Source organism: Mustela nivalis (assembly GCF_964662115.1).
Source record: "Mustela nivalis genome assembly, chromosome: 11".
Taxonomy (NCBI): domain Eukaryota; kingdom Metazoa; phylum Chordata; class Mammalia; order Carnivora; family Mustelidae; genus Mustela; species Mustela nivalis.
The window spans coordinates 73,967,897-73,988,678 of NC_139030.1; the positions used below are offsets into that span (position 1 = coordinate 73,967,897).

The 20,782-nt window shown below is 44.3% G+C and overlaps 1 protein-coding gene across 12 annotated transcripts in view; it reads left to right on the plus strand.

The window, feature by feature from the left end:
- The window catches only part of USP40 (ubiquitin specific peptidase 40), a 75,800-nt gene that overhangs the window by 45,673 nt on the left and 9,345 nt on the right, over positions 1-20,782 (plus strand). For 10 of the 12 annotated variants that reach the window (XM_082690600.1, XM_082690606.1, XM_082690603.1 and 7 more), the window contains 10 exons: positions 482-539; positions 5,101-5,154; positions 5,904-5,992; positions 7,187-7,273; positions 11,025-11,061; positions 12,573-12,637; positions 14,566-14,640; positions 16,736-16,829; positions 18,791-18,885; positions 20,066-20,184. In XM_082690600.1, coding sequence (XP_082546726.1) covers positions 482-539; positions 5,101-5,154; positions 5,904-5,992; positions 7,187-7,273; positions 11,025-11,061; positions 12,573-12,637; positions 14,566-14,640; positions 16,736-16,829; positions 18,791-18,885; positions 20,066-20,184 — 773 coding nt within the window. Of the gene's footprint in view, positions 1-481; positions 540-5,100; positions 5,155-5,903; positions 5,993-7,186; positions 7,274-11,024; positions 11,062-12,572; positions 12,638-14,565; positions 14,641-16,735; positions 16,830-18,790; positions 18,886-18,978; positions 19,018-20,065; positions 20,185-20,782 lie in introns of all 12 variants that reach the window. The other 2 variants (XR_014300555.1, XR_014300556.1) reach the window with 2 other exon arrangements.

A 20,782-nucleotide genomic window follows, 5' to 3' on the forward strand; every position in this document is an offset into this window, starting at 1 on the left:
AAAGAAAAGGAAGAAAGCAATCCAAAAGTAATTTAAACAAAAATTTTAAATAGTTCCCTCAGATTGGTATTGTCCATTTTGATTTCTTTTTAAGTTCATTGGCCCTGAATTTATCATTTTTAACCTAAAGAAATATGATTAACTGTATTTTCTTTTGTTTACTCTTGTTAGAAAGGTTAGTGTGGGTTTTCAGCTTTTTGCCTTTGTTAGCTGGAATGGTTACTCTAGCTTTCCGTCTTTCTGTTCTGGTTACCATCGGTTTGGTAAAGCCTTAACTATTTAAGGTCCCAGTATTTGCTTTTAACTTGGTAGAGGAGAGGAAATGAATATCCAAGATGGAAAAAAAAATCTTTTTCCAGTAGGCAGAAACTTCTGTCCAGTAACTGGTAAGTCAGCTGAGTACGCATACACTGGCGGCCTCCGCACCCTCCCCTCCCGTTGTTCTCACGCACACAGTCACTAGTTGCTTTCTCTGTTTTAGGTGGTGTTTGATATTCGAATCAAAGCCATAAAGGAATTAAAATTAATGAAGGAACTAGGTAATCATTTACATTTGCTTTCGGGTTTTTCTCGTTTAATTTAGTTTTGTTTGATTTTTGGTTGAAAAAATATGGGAGTACGGGGAAGCCTAGGTGGCTCAGTCGGTTAAGTGTCTGCCGGCTCAGGTCGTGATCTCAGGGTCCTGGGATCGAGCCCCACGTTGGGCTCCCTGCTTAGTGGGGAGTCTGCTTCTCCCTCTGCCTCTCCCCTGGCTTTTGTTCCCTCCCTCTCCCTCTCTCTCTCTCTCTCAAATAAATAAATAAATAAAATCTCTAAAAAAAAATATGAGTACAAAAAAACAATTTAGGGAAAATTCACATACCTACCACCCCACATGGATAAGTGTTAAATTAACATTTTGTCATTTTGTTGTTGTTTGAAACATTGGAAATAAAGTTAAATTCTCTCTTTTCTCCTCCTGGGACCTATTCTCTCTCCCTCCCCAGATGAAACCAGTATATCTGATTCTGGTGTCTTCCCTGTGCATTCACATTGTTCTGTTGATACTGTGTTTCCATTCCATATATCGGGGTACATATATTTGTATATTGTGTTTTCACATTTAATTTCTGTCATACTGAATACAACATCTGAAACTCACTCTTCACTCAGCTTTAGGTTTTAACAGCTTTATTGAGGTATAATTTATAGACCATCACAGCCATTCAGAGTATGAGTCAGTGGTATTAGTAAACATACAGAGTTGTACAGCCATAAGCACAATCCAGAACATTCCATCTCTCCATAAAGATTTCTTGTGCCCCTTTTGCATTCCAAGCCCCGATAGCCACTTATCTACTTTCTGTCTCTCTAGACTTTTCTGGACATTTAAAGTAAATGGAAACCATGTAATATGCTCTTCTCTTAACTGACATCTTTCACTTAGAGTAGCAGTTCTGAGGTTCGTCCATGCCTTAGAAATGTGTTCCTTTTTATCGCTGACCATGTTCCACTGTATGGAGGTGTCACAGTTTGTTTATTCATGCCGCACTTGATCGATATTTGAATTATTTCTGGTTTGGGGATTTTATGAATAACGCTTATACACAGTTGTGGACATGTTTTCAGTTCTCTCGGATAGATCTGCAGGATTGTAATTGCTGGGTCACAGGGCACATTCGTGTTTACCTTTATAAGAAACTGCCATTGTACTTTGCTGAGTGGCTAGACCGTTTGCATGCCCACTCGCAGTGTGCTGGCATCGCAGCTCCTCCACATCCTTGGCAGTGTTTGTATCCGTCCTGTCAACTGTAGCTGTGCTGGTGGCTGTGAATTACTCTCATTGTGTGTTTAATGGATTTTCCTAGTGCAGTGGTGGTGAGTACTGTTGATGTGTTTACTGTCAGAACTAGGGAGTTTAACAAGAAGTCAAAATTAATACACAGAAATCCATTGTATGTTTACTAGGAACCCCAAAAAATGGGAAATGAAATTAGGAAAACATTTATAATAGCATAAGATATCATGAAATACTTGGGGATAAATTCAGTGAAATATGTGCAGGACATACACGTTGACAAGAAAATATCCCTGAGAAAAGTCACAGAACATGTAAATAAGTGGAACGCTGCACTGTGCTCTTGGATCAGAAAACACAACATTGTTAAGAGGTAAATTCTCCCAAAATCCATTTGTAGATTCAGTGCACCCTCACTCACAATCCTAGAGGAGTGTGTGTGTGTGTGTCAGAGAGAAACAGACAAGCTGACTCACAAGGAAACGCAAAGAACCTAGAGTATCCTGTTTGAGGGGAGAGGAAAATGAAGTGGGAAGAGTTACTCTGTTTGATTTCAAGACTTACTGTAAAGCTGTAGGATCGAGACCGTGGGTCCTGGCACAGGAGCAGATGTAGAGCGGGGTCAGCAAGCTGCCTAGGCCTGTAACATGTTTCTGTGCAGTCGCTGAGCTGAGAATAGTTTTCACACTTTTAACAGCTCCTTTTCAGCAATAGAGATTATACGTGGTTTTTGAGTCTAAAATACTGACAGTGGCACTACATTGGGAAACCAGAACTAGGTGCAGATAAATAAAAGTCCCTTGACTTTCAACAGAAGTGCCAAGGTAGTCCCATGGGGAAAAGTAGTGTATTTCCAGCATAAGGTGAAGGACCAATTAGCTCTCCATAGAGGCAAAGATGAACCCCTCACTTTGCTTTACATCATGTAAAATATTAATTCAGAATGGATTGTAGACCTCAGTGTTAAAACCATTTCTGTAAAATTTCTAGGAGAGAACTTATGAGAAAAATCATTGTTAATTTTATCATAAGGAAAAGATTTTTTTTTTAAGTTAGGACTCCAGCACAAACCATAAAAGGAAAAAACTAATAAATTGGGCAATATCAAAATTTAAAGTTTCTATACTTCAAAGGGCATTTAAAAAGGCAAGCTGCAAACTGGGAGAAAAAAATTTGTGGCACGTTTGACACAGATGTGCATCCAGGTTATATAAAAAATAATAATAAAAGAAATACTTGTAAGAAGACAACCCAGCCCAAATGGGGAAGACACTTTACAGAAGAACACCTACCTATGGATGACCCAGAAGCACAGGAAAGATGCTTAGTGTCATTAGCTATGAAATTGATGAGCCGTCCCAGTGGGACGGTTAGCGTTAAAGGACCCACAAAACCAAGCTTTACCGAAGACATGCAGCAGCCCCCATGCACTACCGCTGTGAGTACAAGATGCCAGTAGCTTCGGTGAAGAGCTAGCTTGCTTGTTAGGAATTTAAACATTCACTTACCCATCCCGGGTGCTTACCCAAGAAAAATGAAAGCACATCCTTACAAATACTCTCCGTAAATATTCATAATGAAAATGTGGCTACAGTCCAAAAGTCCACAAGCCAGTGGATGGGTGAGCAAATTGTGTTGCATCCTAATAACAGGATGCAGGTCCTCAACACGAGCTTCGAACTGCCACCCCCTGCAAAACCCAGGTGACTCTCAAACAGTGCAGCGCAGAAGCTGGACACAAAGGAGCACATACTCTCATGACTCCATTTATGTGAAATTTTCGAAACAGAAAACCTGTGCTTTGGTTACAGGGACGGAAGACTGGATAGCAGGGGGAGGTGGCCTGCAGAGCAGCATGAGGGAATTTTGGGGGGTGATGCAAATCCCATCTCGGGTTTGCTGGTGGTTGCTCAGTGTTTAGCTCAGACTCCATACACTTAGGACATGTTGTATTGCAACTTATACTTCAAATTGATTAAAAGCGTATAGTTTATTAAAATGAGCAGTTTATCATCTTCCCGTGAAACAGGTCTCCCTTCTTTCACTCTTGTCCCCCTCCAAACCATTCTCCTTTTGGCAAGTGACTCAAAACCCAGAGTGCTCCTTCCCAAAAAGCCAGCATCTTCACACCTGCAAGAATAGGGCCCACTGGCCCTAATCCATTTAATAAGCTTAAAAACCACCTGACCTATTTCACACAGAGGCAGTCTGCACGAATTTCAGTTACCAGGGCTCATTACATAACGTCAGCCAGCCGACAGCATGGTTCCAGTGTCCGCTACACTGGACGTGAACGGAGTCATTGCAGAAGTGCAAACTTTGCTACTGACTCTCCTTTCCGCAGGTCACTACCTAAATAGCAGGGGTGCATCAGGATCAGGGACCTGTTACCTCCCTCTGAAGTGTCTGGTATTCATTTCAGCATAGCAGAGGGAATGGTCTGTTCTCTTTCTCCCATGGTAAGCCCATGTGATGTCTCGCTGTCGAGGCTAAGCGAATCGCTTCCTGAAGGTGAAGGTGCAGCAAAGAAAGTCTGCAGAGGGCTACAGGAAATCACCGGCTGTGGGAACGTTGGCACTGCTGTCACTCGAGAGACAATATTGCCAGGAGCCTTCCCATCGAAGGAGCCCCCTGCAGACCCTTCATGAGATTGAAAGCACAAAATAGGAAATTCTGGAAGCAGAGCCAACCGAGAGGATGATGGTTCACTCAGGGATAGAGAAGATGCTCACTCCAAATTGTGAGCTCCACACCAAGAAGCAAGCCCTGTGTAAACGAGTCTTGATGTTTTTTACCAAAAGAAAAAAAAATTCTCAATGTTTCTAGTGCTTTAACTTGCAGTGTAAATATTAATTCTACTATTTTTTAAATTTCACTGTACACATATAACTGCAGAGATTTAACTGTTGTGACAACAATGTCGAGAGGTCCGGGCGCCTGGGTGGCTCAGTGGGTTAAGCCTCTGCCTTCGGCTCAGGTCATGGTCCTAGGGTCCTAGGAGCCCCACATCAGGCTCTCTGTTCAGTAGGGAGCTTGCTTCCTCCTCTCTCTCTCTGCCTGCCTCTGCCTACTTGTGATCTCTGTCTGTCAAATAAATAAATAAAATCTTTAAAAAAAAAAAAAACAATGTCGAGAGTCCGTGGACAGCGGCAGTGTCCTCATGGGGACTCCCCGGCCTTCTCGTGGCCCTGAGCTCCTGTGCAAGCTGAAGACTGCCTGTACTTGGGGTTTTTTTGTCACTCATTGTAGCTTTCCTAATGAACACAGTAGAGCATCTCTCTTTAGTTGTTCTGGTGCACTAACCAGCTTCTTTTTATTTGTAGCTGAGAACAGCTGTTTGAGACCTATCGACAGAAATGGGAAGCTACTTTGTCCAGGTAAATCTTCATGGTAGCCTCCAAAAACGGATACTCTCACACCATCGATCTTTCTTATTCAAATGATGGCTTCCGGCACCTAATATCCTTCAGTCGCCTTTTAGAAACTAACTTGCTGGACTTACTGTCATCCCAGGGCAGCCTTCACGTATTATGGAAAATCTTAACCAGAAATTCAAACCCTTCTGTTTGAAAGGAAAACACCTTTTCTGATGAGCTGATTCTCATTTTAGGCAGTTGTTTTGATCGAGTTACGTCTTTCTAGATTAAGTCAGAGCGCTTGCACTGCTCATGTTATTGTGATAACAGCCGCGGAATAGACTGTTCTCACCTCTGTGACGCCTCCTGTCATTAGACTTAGTTAAGTGATGGTCACCGCCGCAGCTTTGAGCGTGCAGGAAGCGGGTCCACCGCTCATGAATCAATTCGGAATATCTAAGCTTTTAATCCATGCAAACAGTGGCTCTTTGATGTTTATGAAGTATGAATCTCGAACTTTCATAGCCGCCTCTTATTCCTTAGCCTTGTTGTACAGAGAGGAAGAATATATTCTAGAGTGTGGAAATGGAAAATCGGAGCCGTAATGCAGGTCATCCTTTTGCATGGAGCACGTCTCCTGTTCTTTCTTTCTTGACGTTTTTAATTTTCAAAGGAAGGCTGACTTCAGTGGATTATTTCGTGTACGTTTTCAGTATATTCCTGGAGGTAGGAATTAATAACATTCATCCTGTTCTCCAAATTCTTTGTAGTGCCGGACAGTTACACTTTGAAGGAAGCGGAACTAAAGATGGGGAGTTCCCTGGGACTGTGTCCTGGAAAAGCGCCAACCTCATCTCAGGTAATGGGGGGTCACCTGACAGAGTGAAACCACCCTTCCCAGAATCAGAAGTCCTTAATCTCATCATTCCCACCATAACTACTGCACCAGTAATCATTTCCCTTAGAGGTTTTTTTTTCTTTCTTAAATGACACCTTGTATGTTAGGCATACAAAGAACCATCTAGTCCTTTGTGTTTAAATAAAAAATACTAGTGTCAGAGCATACTCATAAGGTTCTTTTCCTGTAAGAATTTTGTGGTTAAGGGGGACCTTTAAAATTGAGTGGCCACCTTGTTTGAACCACCTGTTTCATAAATTCTAAAAAGCACCCCTTTTCCCCACATTTTACCATCTGCAAGGCCGGCGTCCCTCTTCATCTGTGGCATCTGTGACTGTAGCTGGCACGGTTTCTCTCTCAGTGGCACAGAAAGTGATGAGAAACAACCAGCGGCATCTTAAAGTTAGTGAAATAGAGTATACTGATTCTGGACTGAATTACTCTCTGCCTTTGTTTTTAATCAGTCCTCGTTCTCTGCATAAAGTATTAGGTCAACCTCTGCCAGAAGGCCTGCCTATTTAATAAAGTTTCATTACCATCCAAAAGTCACGGTGTCCTTCCTGGTAAGACTGTTTCGAGGGAAGCTGGGCTCCTGTCAGGATCCCTGTGGTTCCTGGATCCACTTCATTCGTTTCCCAGCTACCTCCTCTCTAATCTGTTCTTCCCCTGAACTTGACCACCTAGGAGTGCATGACAAGCTGGTGGGAAAACGTGACAGGTGAGATGGAGTTCGAAAGGACAGGGAGGGCTATCGGGAGCTGAGCTCACAAGCGATCAGATTCGCTGGACAGAAAATAAGATCACAGCCAAATGACCCAGAGCAAAAACCCAGTTCATGCTCACAGCGTGTAGCAGATCCCTTTGAAGAATGACCAAGAAAGAAACAAAGATCATAGTGGAATAAATAGTATCTGTGAGAGAAGAACAATGATGTTACACCTGTGGGGGTGAGAACACTGGTGTGAAGCATCTTACATTTCCGGGTCATCAGAATTGTTGTTTAAATTGCAACATTAAATTAACCAGCGTCTTTGTTTTTTTATGAAAGGAGATTTTTATTAAAATTTCATGGACCATTAGCATTTCTTTTTTGGAAGCAGATAATACATTTGTAGAATTTTAAAATTTAGATTAAATTGCATTCATTGATCTTAGCTGTTCCTGTTTTTCACTGTGGGAAGTGATGTTCAGCCGGGTACAGAGATGGAGATCATAGTAGAAGCAACAATGTCTGTGGGAGACGTAAGTAATTCTACTTCCTACTGTGGGGAGAGATCTGTGGGCATTTGGTCTGGGGAGCCATGGTAACCCTGTTCGCATTTTGAGGTCCTAGGGTTCCCACAGTATACTTTAGAGAATTCTGTCCATTCACTAAAAGAGTAGTTTGGAGAACTTGAAAACTGGTGAACGAACCCAAATTTTTAAAATAAGATTATCTTTTTCTTTTCTGGTTATCGGTAATACTTACAGAAATTTGGGTTCTGTAGAAGTAGATTAAAAGGAAAAATGAAAAAAAAAAGGGGGGGGAGGAAAACTGAAAGCCTCTCATTATCCTGTATCCTGCTAATTTTAACATTTTGGCATATCTCCTGCTGGTGTTTTTAGGTTATATAAGTGCATAATCACACACCTGGGCACAAATGTGTGTGTGTGTCTGTGAGCACATGTGCGTATGTCGTAACAGTTATGTTAGTGTCACAGATAATTACGACTTTCAGTGTTGGAAAATGGAGAGACACAGTGGTATAGTTGAGTAGAGCCTGTACTCCTGAATTTGAATCAGAAGAGGCAGAATGAACTTGGTTGTTTGCTTTTAAAATTTTTTCTAGCTCTGCCCCCTGAAACAGCTCAGACACAGTGACCAGCCTGGTGGCAGCAAGCACCCCAGCACCCAGACTGTGGTTGTGGTTGCTAAATACCGTTTCCTACTGGAAGGAATCAGGGCTTCTTGGAGTGGCATCTGGGTCCGTATCTAGGTCAGGAACAGGTCAATGAGCCTGGAACATTTTGTCCTGACAGAAGCAGTAAAGCCAGCAAAGATAGCGGGGGTCCACAGAGAAAGCCAGGAACCAACTTGAAGAGGCTTTTGCACGAGTTCATAAATGATCCTAAAAAGACCATCGTCATTGGTTACGCAGAGCGAAAGCTGGGGAACCGAAAGGAGAGGGTCAGGCGTTTATCCTGCCTTTCTTTTGGAAGCTATATTGCAGGTATAGGTAACGAGAAGGTGTTTTTATAGATACATATTAGCTGATAAATGAGAATTTTGGGCTGTCAGCTATTTTAACTCCTAATGAATTAATGGATCTGAACAATGATCCTGAAAGACTGCTGACTTTCTGAAAAGAGTAACCATTGCCAACACAAAACAAGGCTCAGTGGACCTGTGCTCCCAGATGTGAGGATCAGTTTCTAAGAAGCATAGGGGACAGAGGGGACGTGTCACCGCAGCACGGGCCACCATCTGCATGGTCCTGAAGGGACTCAGGAGACAGGAGGAGCGAGTGCGGTGTGTGCACTTCATTTGGCTCTTGTTACAAACCAGGAAAACCTTAGTTACAGTGTAAGAGAACTTAGGGAATGTGGGGGCGCAGCTGGTTAAGTCGGTAGGGCGTGTGACTTGATACGGGAGTTGTGAGTTCGAGCCCCATGTCCGGCATAGGGATTACTTTAAAAGAAAAAAAGGAATGTGACCACCAACTGGGTATTTGTTATTAAGGATTTCTTGAGTTTTTCATAATTGTTTGAGGCTTATGTTTTTTTAAAAAATGTTCATCTTTTAGAGATGAGTATTAACTATTAATAAATGATAAGATAGGGGACATTCTTGCCTCTGAGGCCCTGGAGGGCTGGGGGTGGGACAGGAAATGGGTGAGGCTGTGGCACACGCGACAGGCTGCAAGCAGTCATGGAGGTTGGGTGATGGGCACTGTCGGCTCACATTTACCGCCCTCTCTGCACGTGTTTGCAATTGTCCACGGCAAAACATTTAAAAAAATTTATTTTTTAACTTGTTACCTGCCATAAATATTTTTAGTTTTTCATTTAGCTTTTAACTTTTTGGTGCTATTCATGTCAGAGAAAGGAGGCTGCAGAACTTTTCAGAGGAGCGATGTGTCTGTCTGTCTGTCTGCTCTGAAGCCCAATGGGGGCACACTCACTCACTCCCCTCCATGTGGCTGGGTCCCATGAGCAGTTCTCAGTTGTCCTCTTCCCGCTCTCCGTGGCCTCTGAGGCGATCGGTGCCTCTCTGAGCCTAGAAACGCCGCTGTCACTTGGCTTGGAGGACCGCAGCTCCTCCCGGTCTCCCCCCACCGCACAGCCCACCCCCCCGCAGTTTGCTCTGTGCTCTTCTCTCCAGTCGACTGGACCTCGGCCTGGCGCTCTGCTTGTGGGACCTGCTTGGTTGTCTGATAGCCGTCCCTCTGCTGTGTGACCCCTGTCCTCTCTCACACGCACCTCCGTTTCCCTCCTTGTCAGTCGGTGGTGGCACCTCCATTCCTCTGCTTGCTCAGGCCAGAACACCTGGGGGTCACCCTCGGTGCTTTTGTGTTTCACATCCAGGCTTTTGGGAAATCCTTTCCGTTCTCCCGTCATGATTTGTCTAGGATCTGACCACATCTCATTCCCTCCACTGCTGTACCCTGGGCACCTCTCCTCCGGGTTATTGTAGCAGCTTCCCGACGGATCTTTTTCTTTCCAGCCTGCATTTCCCCAAGGTCTATTCTTACAGGGACGTTGAGCGGTCCCTTCCCTGTGCTCCCAGGCCTCCTGTGCTTCCCTGTGTCTCTCAGAGGTCCTGAGTGCTCGCCCCGCTGGGCCACGTCGGCTGAAGTGAACGTCCACCCGTTCGCTTTTCTTAAGTTGCAGAAGTTGGGTGCGGCCGCCGCCGTGCGCCCAGTCCCTGTGTCTTACTGGATTGGACTCTCACTGCTGTCCTTCTCTAAATAATCTTCAGGAATATTTTAAAGTCTCTTTTATCCTTAATCATACAATCCTGGGCTTATTCTTTAAACCCCATTGGGGGAGCATATGGATAAAAATCCTCCTTGGCCACAGCCTACCCTAGTGCCCAGCCGGACGTCTCTGTGGTATTGGCACGGCGTGACCTGACCACCCCAGCGAGCGCGAGTCCTTCTAGACCATTGATGCGCTCCACAGGGACAGATGAGCTGGACTTGTTCGTACAGTTTCTTTTAAATCATAAATGGGATCACGCTGCATGTATGACTCTAGAACTTTGTTTCCCTTCGAATTTGTGAAGGTCTTTTAAAACCAGTGTGTATGAATCTATTTTATCCTTTGTTTTAAGACCTCTCATAGTTTATTTAAGAGTTCCTGTTCGTGGACATTTTGATCTTTGCTCTCTTTCTTATTCCAAGCAGTACAGTAGTAATCCTCCTTATCCTTGCTTCCTTCTCTGCTAGCGTAGTATAATTCAAGTTTTATTTACTCTTGCTGTGAATTTATAGGTAGGCGAAAGAGTAGGTTTTTCCCCCAAGGAAGTTGGGAGTTTCTGATTTTTATTACTGTTATTTAAACTTCTGTTAATCATGTCGCACCGCCTGCACGGATCTCTTTTTGTGAGTTCATAGATGACCAGTTGTATCTCTTGGGTGCTGTGTAAAGGCTGATCTTTTATAGGATTCAGGGTTCAATATGTATCTAGGAAATCGGCCTAATCAGTCATATCCGGCCCAGACCCCAGCGCTGGTCCTCACAAGCGGGCGCTCATGCTGCAGGCCTACTCGCAGATGAGCAGAGTCTAAGCCTCAGATACAGACACCAGCAACTTTTCCTCTCCTGGCTGGCCCCACCTAGCTCTTAGGAAGCAGAGCTCCCTTAAGTCACCTAAGCTGTACATATCCTCATCCCTCCAGGAATTACTAAATATAATAAGACAGACATGCCCAGGGCCCAACAGGGGCATCTCTCCCAGTGCTGTATCTCAGAAACAGAGAACTGAATGTGGTTTTTCTCTCTTTTTGAACAGTGTTTAAAGCTCCTGCTGGAGAAGTCTGGCCTGCCAGGTAAGTTTCAGATGACAAAGTCACTTATCTGTGTCCTCATAGTAAGTCATCTGTAAGCCTGATGACAGCCCCTCAGACATGCTTTCCTCCAGCTTTGTCATGCACGTAGTGCCTTCTCCTGGCTCCGCTGTTCGAGCTAACAGAAAGCCAGCTGTGGCTTAGCCGCTGTGAGGACAGAGAAGCTTGACAGGCTCCAGCACAGGCCCAGAAGAGCAAACAGGATTGATGCCCTCTGGAATCACCCAGGCCCTTCACTGATTTTTTTTCTTTTTAACCTCATTGATTCAGAGTTTCAGTGCCTTGTGTTTCATGCCAGAATTTTTGTGGTGTACATTAGGGAATGTGATACAAATGAAAAAATAAATCCAGGGTATCTTTGAAGTAGCTCCCCGGGGGAGTCATGTGAAAGGGCTCCCAGGGCATCCCGCTGCTCTTGTTAGGGCGTTGGCCATCCTCAGACCTGCTGAGGAGAAACCTTTTAACCTATTGGGGTTTGTTTGGTTTTTTAAACACAGAGGGGTGCCTGGGTGGCTCAGTTGGCTATAGCGTCTGCCTTCAGCTCAGGTTGTGATCTCAGGGTCCTGGGATCAAGCCTCAAGTTGGGCTCCCTGCTCAGCGGGGAGTCTGCTCTTCCTCCCACTGCTTCTCCCCTGCTGTGCTGCTCCCTTTCGAATAAATAAAATCTTGAAGAAAAAACACACTTAGATTAAGTATACTTCTTACTGTATTTAAAACTAGAACTAATGGTAGGAGAGGATCTGCAAAGAACTGTATGGTAAGAATTAAAGACTTGTGGCATCTGGAGGTTCAGTATTAGATCTGTGTTTACTCCTTTGGCTCTAGCTTCTGGTGAGTGGGACAGCTGACTGTTTCTAAAACATTGCTTTTTTTTTTTTTTGATCAGGATTTCCAACTTTTACTCTATTCAGCTTCCCTGTCTGCCTCAAAAAATTTCACATTTCATCAGTACAGCAAGCATATTGAGAGAAATCTAATTAAAGACTATTTAACATTCATAAATTCTTGTTTATACCAACTTCATTAAAATGCTATTTCAGAAACACTGGTTTTTGTTAGATTAACCGGTAAGTGGATGAGAACAGTTTGGTGGTACACATTATCAGTTGGTAAGAGATACTGGCCTATACTTTCAACCAAAACCGTGAAATAAAACAACTTCATAAAGATTTTAGAAGAGAGTCTACCTAGATGGACAGTATCTGTATTCGTGTGTGATGTGTGCACGATTAACTGATAAAAGTAGGACGTCGGTGCCATGTGACAGTAGCAAGGGTTGATCTGTTTGCAAGTATGCAGATCTTGGTGGAATAGAGAGGAAATTAACCGAATTGAAGGAATCGCTTTATTTTTCTCCTGCCTGGAAGAGAGAATTTAGAAGTCAGTTATTTGCTCAAATCCCGTTTGATACTTGCTTATCCAGAGGGTCATTACTGACAAACTCTTAAAATATATTTTTGATTTTCTTTATGCTGATTTTGATTCCTTCACAGGAGACACATGGCATTTACGAAAAATGGATTGGTGTTATGAAGCTGGAGAGCCTTTATGTGAAGAAGTAAGATTATTGTTACACGTTTTATTCTTAGAAATGATTGTGTTTGTGTTCCATACAGGATATTCACCCTCACCCCACTGGTGAATACATTCTAGAGAAAACTTTCATTATTTTAGGCTACAAAAATCTGTACCTGGTCTCCGTCTACTTCCCCACTGTATGTAGGTCTTTGCTAAAGTCAGAGGGAAGGTCTCAGCCTAGTGGGAACATTTCTGACGTCTGTGTTAAGTGCTCTTTTGCCTTAAGAGAGTATGTCCCTAGAAATACTAGGTCCTCGTGAGAAAGCAGAGGACTTGCGAGAACAAAAGACATTTGTGAAACAATGTGAAGATACAGTCTGAATTTTGAAACCTGAATATTTTAATCTCTGTTTCTCTGTAAGTTAATGATGGCAGAATTCATCTTACCAGCCAGTCACTCAGGCTCTGATCGAAGCTGCATCTCTAGATCCAACCAAACTCTCTGGGTAGTCTTGGGAACAATTTTATTTCAAGATAGTCGGACTCTGGTCAGATAGCTTCGCACTTGCCGGTCAAACCCATGGCCTTAGAGGTAGTCCCAAGAGGAAGCTCAGGGAGAAGCAAGCTTAGGTACTTGGGGTCAGCCATGCTCCCCCAAGTCCTGCTGTGCCTGCCATTTAGTGACAGCTGGTGGCCTCGCGCATCAGAAGGGTGATGAGGCAGGTGGCCTGGGCCTTCCTGGGGGGGGGGGGGGCGCTCTGCTGACTGGGGCCGAGGGAGTGAGCATAGAGAGGCGCCTCTGAGGCTTGGCCGGGAAGCTGACTGCCCAGACGTGGTCCTCAGACCATCCGCGGTCCTCAGACCATCCGCAGGACATGCGGTTTGGGGTCAGAGAGTGTGTCTAGTTGTGTGGTTTCTGCATTTTCCTCTCTCTTAATTCCTAAATTGGTATCAAATAATTCACCTAAAAGCAAACTTATTGCACCCCTTTGCAGAGATGCTGTGTTTCCCGGCCTTGTGTTTTTGGCCCACAATGCTGCTGGCCCTGCGGTCCTTCATCTTTGCTCTCGGCTTTTCCACTCCTCCCTGGCCCTTCCCACGGCTGGCCGTTGGGCCAAGCTGATTTCGTCTTTTCTTTTTTGTCCTCTTCCATAAATTACACCAAGTGGCTGTCCCAAGTCAGGTGTTCCCCACTCCAGTGTATCGTGCATGTAGCAGCTGGACTGGTCTTTAAAAAACCCCTTCTCATGCCTGGGTGGCTCAGTCAGTAAGCGGCTGCCTTCGGCTCAGGTCCTGGGATCGAGCCCCGCATCGAGCTCCCTGCTCAGCGGGAAGCCTGCTTCTCCCTCTCCCACTCCCCCTGCTTGTGTTCCCTCTCTCGCTGTGTCTCTCTCTCTCTGTCAAATAAATAAATAGAATCTTAAAAAAAAAAAAAAAAAAAAAAACACCTTCTCAGAAAACTTGAGCGGCTTTTTTTCAAAGCAGCTAAAAATTCCTTAACATCTAGTTCACAGCCCTTGCATCTGGGACCTTCCGATCCAGCTTCCTGTCCTGTTACTCCCCAGCTGGTGCTCTAGTCTGTCTCGTCTCCTAAGCTCTTCCCCTTATTCTGGACTCAGCCTTAACCCTGCTCTTCTTTTCGTGAGAATTCCTTCTCATTTCCTCTAGCTTTCCACATCCAGCCCAGCCTTCGGGCCTAACTGGTATTTCATCCTCTGCAGCTCAGTCTTCCGCGTCTCGTCCCATCCATGCCCTCTCCCCACAGCCTCTGTGATACTCCAGTCCATCCCCTATGATTTAATGCAGGAGACACTGCTTATAGTCTTAGTGTCTTTCCTGCCTCCTTGATGCCTGCTTTATTGTTTCTTTCTTTCTTGAAAGGGTCATAGAGTCATAGGAGTCCAAGAAAAGATCCAGAGGTCTTGTTTGCTCCTGTCAGAAGTCATAAAGGAATTTCTCTTTCCCCAGGATGCAGCCCTGAGAGAAGTTGCGATACGTTCTGGAGATACTTTGCTTTTAATTGAAGGAAAACTTCCTCCTCCGGTAAGGTCTTGCTTCTGAGTTGACATTTTGTAAGAACAGTTACTGCTTTCTGGTAACTGAGATGATGTTTCTCATTGTGGGGAGACACAGCCAGGCATGAAGAGAATGCTGGGAATTGGGGTAAGTTCTCTCATCAGACAGCTGCTGTTTTTTATGTCTTCACGGAGTTCCCTCTTGCAAAATCAGTCGTATAAACCAGTTTATTTCCTGCTTTTCATATTTCAGTCCTTAAACAGACTGCAGAATCCAAAACCAGTCATTGTATCCAGGATGTGACTTACCAGTTTAATTCATACACCCCCCTCCGTGAGAAATTTAGCTTGTTATAAATGCCTTGTTTTTATACCTAATACTTAAATGGAAACCGTCCTCAGGATTGTTCCAGTCAAAATGAACAGGTCATAAGGTATGAACTTTTTTAAGACCAGATGCTCGCTCTGTGTTGCCACGTTGTTTTCCCAGAAAGCCGCACCGAACTGGTAGCCCCAGGAGCTGCGGACAAGAACACTCATTTCACTGCTCTGAAATAAACACCGCGGATTGCTGCTACCTAAGACCATTCTTTATTAGTTCTTCTTAAGGTGGACACATGTAAAGATGGAAGTTAAGAAATGACCTCAGATTCCAGCACTTAGATAACCACTGGCTTATGATTAGGAAATTCAAAAGATGTGGCAGGCTGTAAAATGAAAAGAACTTTTCCCATTTTTTTTTTCTCTCCAGAAAGAGTCACAATTAACTTACTTTCCCTTGCATATCCTTCCCAGAAAACAGTTCTGCCTGTTCGTGTGCAGAATGTAAATATGTGCGTATCCCTTTTAAAGTTCACCCGAAGGGAATCGTATTCTATACCTTGTTTGACAAACATCTTTGTTTGTTTTTATTCACTTCTTATATCTCGAGTATCTCCTCATACCCGCACACACACGGACGTTTCTGCATCACTTCGTGATTTATATTTTATTCCGTGATCTTTAAAGTTAACTTTTTAGTTGGTAATATTCATAATACAAGATTTGAAGTGTTTGAAAGCCTGGGCCAGGAAAAGTAACTATCCCTCAGCCACTCAGGTCCTCCCTCTGTAAGCAGCCCATTTCCACTGGATTCTTTCAGAAGTCTGTACTTGGTAATGCACACTTTGTGTGTGTGTGTGTGTGTGTGTGTGTGTGTGTGTGTACACAGCACATGTGTTTGCACATGTGCATTTTTTTCTTACACAGAAGATTATTTGCTAGACAACCTACTTTGTACCTCGCTTTTTTCATTAATATTTTATGTCCATGTGTGTGTTGTATTCATACACATCCAGCTGTTTCCCTCTGTTCGGTGGCTGTGGAATACTCCATTGTATGTAGGTACCATAATTTATTCAGCCAATGTCTTCAAGGATTTAGGTGGCTTCCAGTCTTGATACAAATAATAATACCCAAAATATCATATATATGCCATTTGGCGTGTATGTATCTCTAGGATAAGTTCTAGAGCTGAAATCTGTTTGTCAAAAGTCCTGGCCTCCCCTAATGTAACTGGTCTAGAGGGACTTGGAAGCTGGTTCATGGTTTTTACTACCGGAAATGGTGTGTATCTATTGCGGGGGAGCGGCTAGTAGATCAGGTTTATTTCATGAAGTTTCTTTACAGGAATCCAACTTGGAGCAATAGGTTCTTGCTTCTTTAGAAAGTTCCTGTAGGAATTTTAATGACTGAAAACTACTTTTAAGTGGAGCATCGTGCTGGGGGTGGTGCCCTTAGCAGGCCTGAAAATACTCATATCATTTGTTCTGTCCAGTGCTTTGGTATTCATTTAGACTTTTCTTTGATTGTGGTAAGATCCTACAAGTAAGTGTATTTACAAAGATGCTTCTAAGCAAAGAACACTGAGTCCCCATCGTCCCAAAGACTAATTTTTATGATCTGAAACTTTTGATTGTAAAAACAATTAACAGGTATAGTATATGGCAGTTAATATACCCCAAAAGGAAAAATAATAAACTCAGGAACATTTGTTGTTCTCAAGATACTTCTCTGTGTGTGTGGAAGTAGAAACATAGTTAATCCATGTACCTCACCGCGGTTGGCAATGCTCCATTCTTCAGGGTTTCCTGAGGGTTCCCGTTTGGTGGTACCAGCCTGGGGGGCCCACGGGTCACTGGAAGAGTCCGGTCCGGATGAACAGCACCCCTTCCCCAGGTAGGGTCTGCAGACCTGCTTCCACCCACGGTGAGAACAGAACTGTAGCCACCAGCATGTCCTCCCGAGAGTACAGTGACTGCTTCTGCTCTGGGAGGCAGATGGAGTTTGTATCTTAAGTGTAAGGTTGACAAATCAAAACCTATTCATTCCGTAGAAGAACCCCATCCTGTTTTTATCCAGTGCTCTGCAGCCTGTCGAGTGCTGTGTCTTACTGTCTTTATTATTCTGGCAGCACGTTAGAATTTGTCCACATCATCTTGCAAGATCCTCCCGCGGTGTACCCTCCCCCACGCCCCCATCCCAGACTCGGGTACTGAGCCTGATAGTAGACGCGGGTCCCTCACGGGGGCTGTGCACAGTCCACACCCCGCCCCTGCTTCTTTCCACTGCCACACCCCAGGGGCAGCTGCCGGGGTGCTTCGCCTCGTCTCTGACTTCTGAGGAGACACACAGGATTCAAACATGCTGTTTTATTCTTAGTTGCTTCTCCACAGACAGAATTCCGCACACACATCAGGATGAACAAGAAGTCACTAGCAGTGTGTCTCAATTGCCGTTTGTAAAAAGATTTGTGCTTCATTATAAAGAAAACACAAGGTGCCCGGGTGGCTCAGTCAGTTAAGTGTCTGCCTTTAGCTCAGGTCATAGTCTCAGGGTCCTGGGATCGAGTCCCGCATCAGGCTCCCTGCTCAGTGGGGAGCCTGCTTCTCCCTCTCTCTCTTTCTCTCTCTGCCTGCCATTCCCCCTGCTTGTGCTCGCTCACGCTCTCTAATAAATAAAATCTTTAAAAAAAAAAAAAACTAATTTCCTTTGTAACTAAAGAGAATATGGTAGGACCAATTCTTTATGTTTTTTCTGTTTATTAGGTCTTACTTATTTAGCCTTCTTTAGTGCCTTGGAGTATTACACACTTAATATTTCTTTTTACCTTTTAAGCCTCAATACTGAAATCAACGTAAGTGAGTCACATTTTTATCTCCTTACTGCGAAGTTAGGGTTATATGTATAGCGCAATAAAATACTTCATACTGAATTACCTATGAAGTCAGCATTAAGTTTTTTTGTTTGGGTTACATTAGATAGGTACTAACTCTAAAAATGTTTTGGTAATAGAATAATAGTTACATACAGAACTGGATACAACCTTAAAAAGCTGTGTCTTTCTCCATAAAAGTAAAGGAAACAGTTCATTTTTTGATAGTCCTTCTAGATCACAATATCTGGGAAATATTTTTTCATTCCTGAGTTGCCTAAAAGTATCTTCCTAGTGGTGCCAGCTCGTGGTGTCCTTAAGACAAAAGAACGACGCAGGAAGAGGGTCTTTCACTTGACCTACTTAATCAGACTTCTTAGTGTGTATTAGCAATGTGCCCAGCAATCAACAGAGCAAATATGAGTGAAGTTATTCCAAATTTTAAATTTAGTTACCACCATTGATATATAGAACTTCAGATAAGAGAACATTTTGTTTTCACCTTCTTAAAAATACATGTAGAAAGTCCTTACTGTCAAAGATCTTTTAGTCAATAAACCTCTCGTGGCCGTTCACTGTGTGGCAGCCACCCGGCACTGGACAGACAAAGGAGGATAGACAGCCTGCCCTCTCTGGAGAATGACGTTCTTTTGGGGAGACAGATTAGGAATACTCCACATCCTACCAGCAAAGGCCTCTCTGAGGAAGGAGCACATGTAGAGAAGAAGAATGTAGGCAGACAGCACAAATGTGCAAGTCCTCGAGCCCATTGCAGTGAGAACACCAGGACATGGTGCCCATGGCATGGTCCTGCCGGCTGACGCCCCAGGCATGGCTTCCTCCCCTCCAAAGTCACCAGGGACCCGTTTCTCGAAGGGAGCTGGTACTAAAGCTATCAGCGATACCAAAACATGGTGTGTGTTTCAGAAATAGGAAGTAGACGCAGTCCAGGCTCCCTTCTGACGTCTGGCTCTGTCCTCTGTAGATGCTCCCGGCGACCCGCACGGGGAGGTTTCCCTCCGCTTCCTGGGGGACCTGGAGATCTCCGAAGACACCACTGTGGCAGAGCTCAAGGCCCAGGTCAGGCTTCTTCCTGTGGCGCGGGAGTGGTGGCTCGGCTTCTTCCAGTGAGATATTAATACCTTCTTCTATTTCCTTTTCCCTCACTTACAGTCTTTCTGATAGGGCATGTGTTGTAGGCCACGTTCAGTGGTAAGTACCCAGCAGGCACTCGTGCGCTCGGCTCACACGGCCCTGGTGTGTGTTTCTGCCACTCGCCCTGTGGCTGTCATGTGTCCCCACTCGGACGGGCATGCTGTGCGCTTTCATTTGAATTTCTCCTCAGTGACTTGCGGCTTATGTTCATTTTGGTTTCTTAGGGAAACATGTGTTGGATCATCTGTGAAGCATTCACTTTACCCCTTTATTTACATTGTCCTTGTATCATTGTGGTCCCTGTGTTAAATGTCTGTTACAACATGTGTCCTAGAATGTCTAACTAGATACTGCATCCTTTTCTTACACACTCACACTCTGTAGACAGAGTGTTGGGTCCGGACGGAAAGGCTGGGCTGAGCACAGCACAGAACGCTTTGGAAATTCCTGCTGTAGTCAGGCCCACAACGCGAGTACCTGCCGTCCGTCCTGGATTTTCCTGTGTGCGCGCGGCGTCTGAAATAACCTTCCTCTTACTGCCATGAGAACAGTTCTTTTTCTCAAAAGAAATACAGAGTTGCTGTTTTTAGATAAAAATGGAGTACTGGCTGTTTTATGTATTACGGTCTCAATCTATAAATAGCTGTCAGCCTGCTAAATGAGTACAGAAGTTTAGGCCTAGCAGCTGCATCCAAAGATTCTGGAACATTCCACTGACAGCCAACCTTGAAGAACTATATTGGCACTGAAGACAGCAGAAGGTGAACCCCTGGCTTTCATTAGAGCTTTGGCGAGTTATACTCACATTGAAATGAATTTCTAAGTTTCACTTCCTGAAATATTTAAAAGGAGCTTTTGGCTCATTGGAAAATTCGCTCATCCCTCAAGCTGGCTTCCTGCAAGAGGAAGACAGAAGTGACTGGGTGGATTTCATTTTAGAGATACCCTGTGGTTTGTTTGTTTGTTTTTTTTTAAATAGGGTTTATCCTTCCTCGAGGCACTCTTCCCTCAGATGTCACTGTGTAGTGTCTGTGTCTTCCTAAAGCAATGTATCTGTTTAAAGCACTTTTTCAAACCATTGGAGAAATGTCTGTTTTCTTTCTAGGCCATGACCTTGTCCCCTTCCTCGGAGTTGGTCATCCCCTCCCCGGCCTTCCTCAGAGCCTGGACCATGGAAGGCCAGCGCCCCAGCAGGCTTTTACGTGCCAACCAGCAGCAGCTCAAGTAGGTTCCTCAGCGGAATCGCCGTCTTCCCTCGCCGCCGCCATGAGGGCCGGGGGGCTTGGGGGGTCAGGCAGCCTGCTGGCAGCTGGGTGACGCTTTCCATCGACACTCTGGGGCTTTACTTTTCCATGTTAGGCATAAATGTAGCTCCCTGTGTGTTTACTGTGCTTCAGGTACCATGAACAGAATATTGAGTTTTTCAGGCTTTGTTGGGATATCACTGATACACGGCGCTGCGTACGTTGAAAATGATTGTCGCCCTGGCGTTAGCCAGCCCTGCACGTGTCACATAATTAGCATTTCTTTTTCGTGGTAAGAACATTCAGGATCTACTCTCTAAAGAACTTTCCAGTCTGTGTTACAGTGAACTGTAAGCACGGTGCTGGACATGAGAGGCTCTGAACTTACGGATCTTGAACTGGAAGTTGGGCATCTCTGACCAACATCTCTTCCCCCTCCGCCCCTTGCAGCCCTTAGAGACGGCCATGTACAGTTCCTATGCTTTTGGCCTTTTTAGAATCCGCATGTATGCGATACCACACTTAACTGTCCCACTTAACTTCACTATTAGCCTAATGCCCTCAAGGTCATCCTTGTG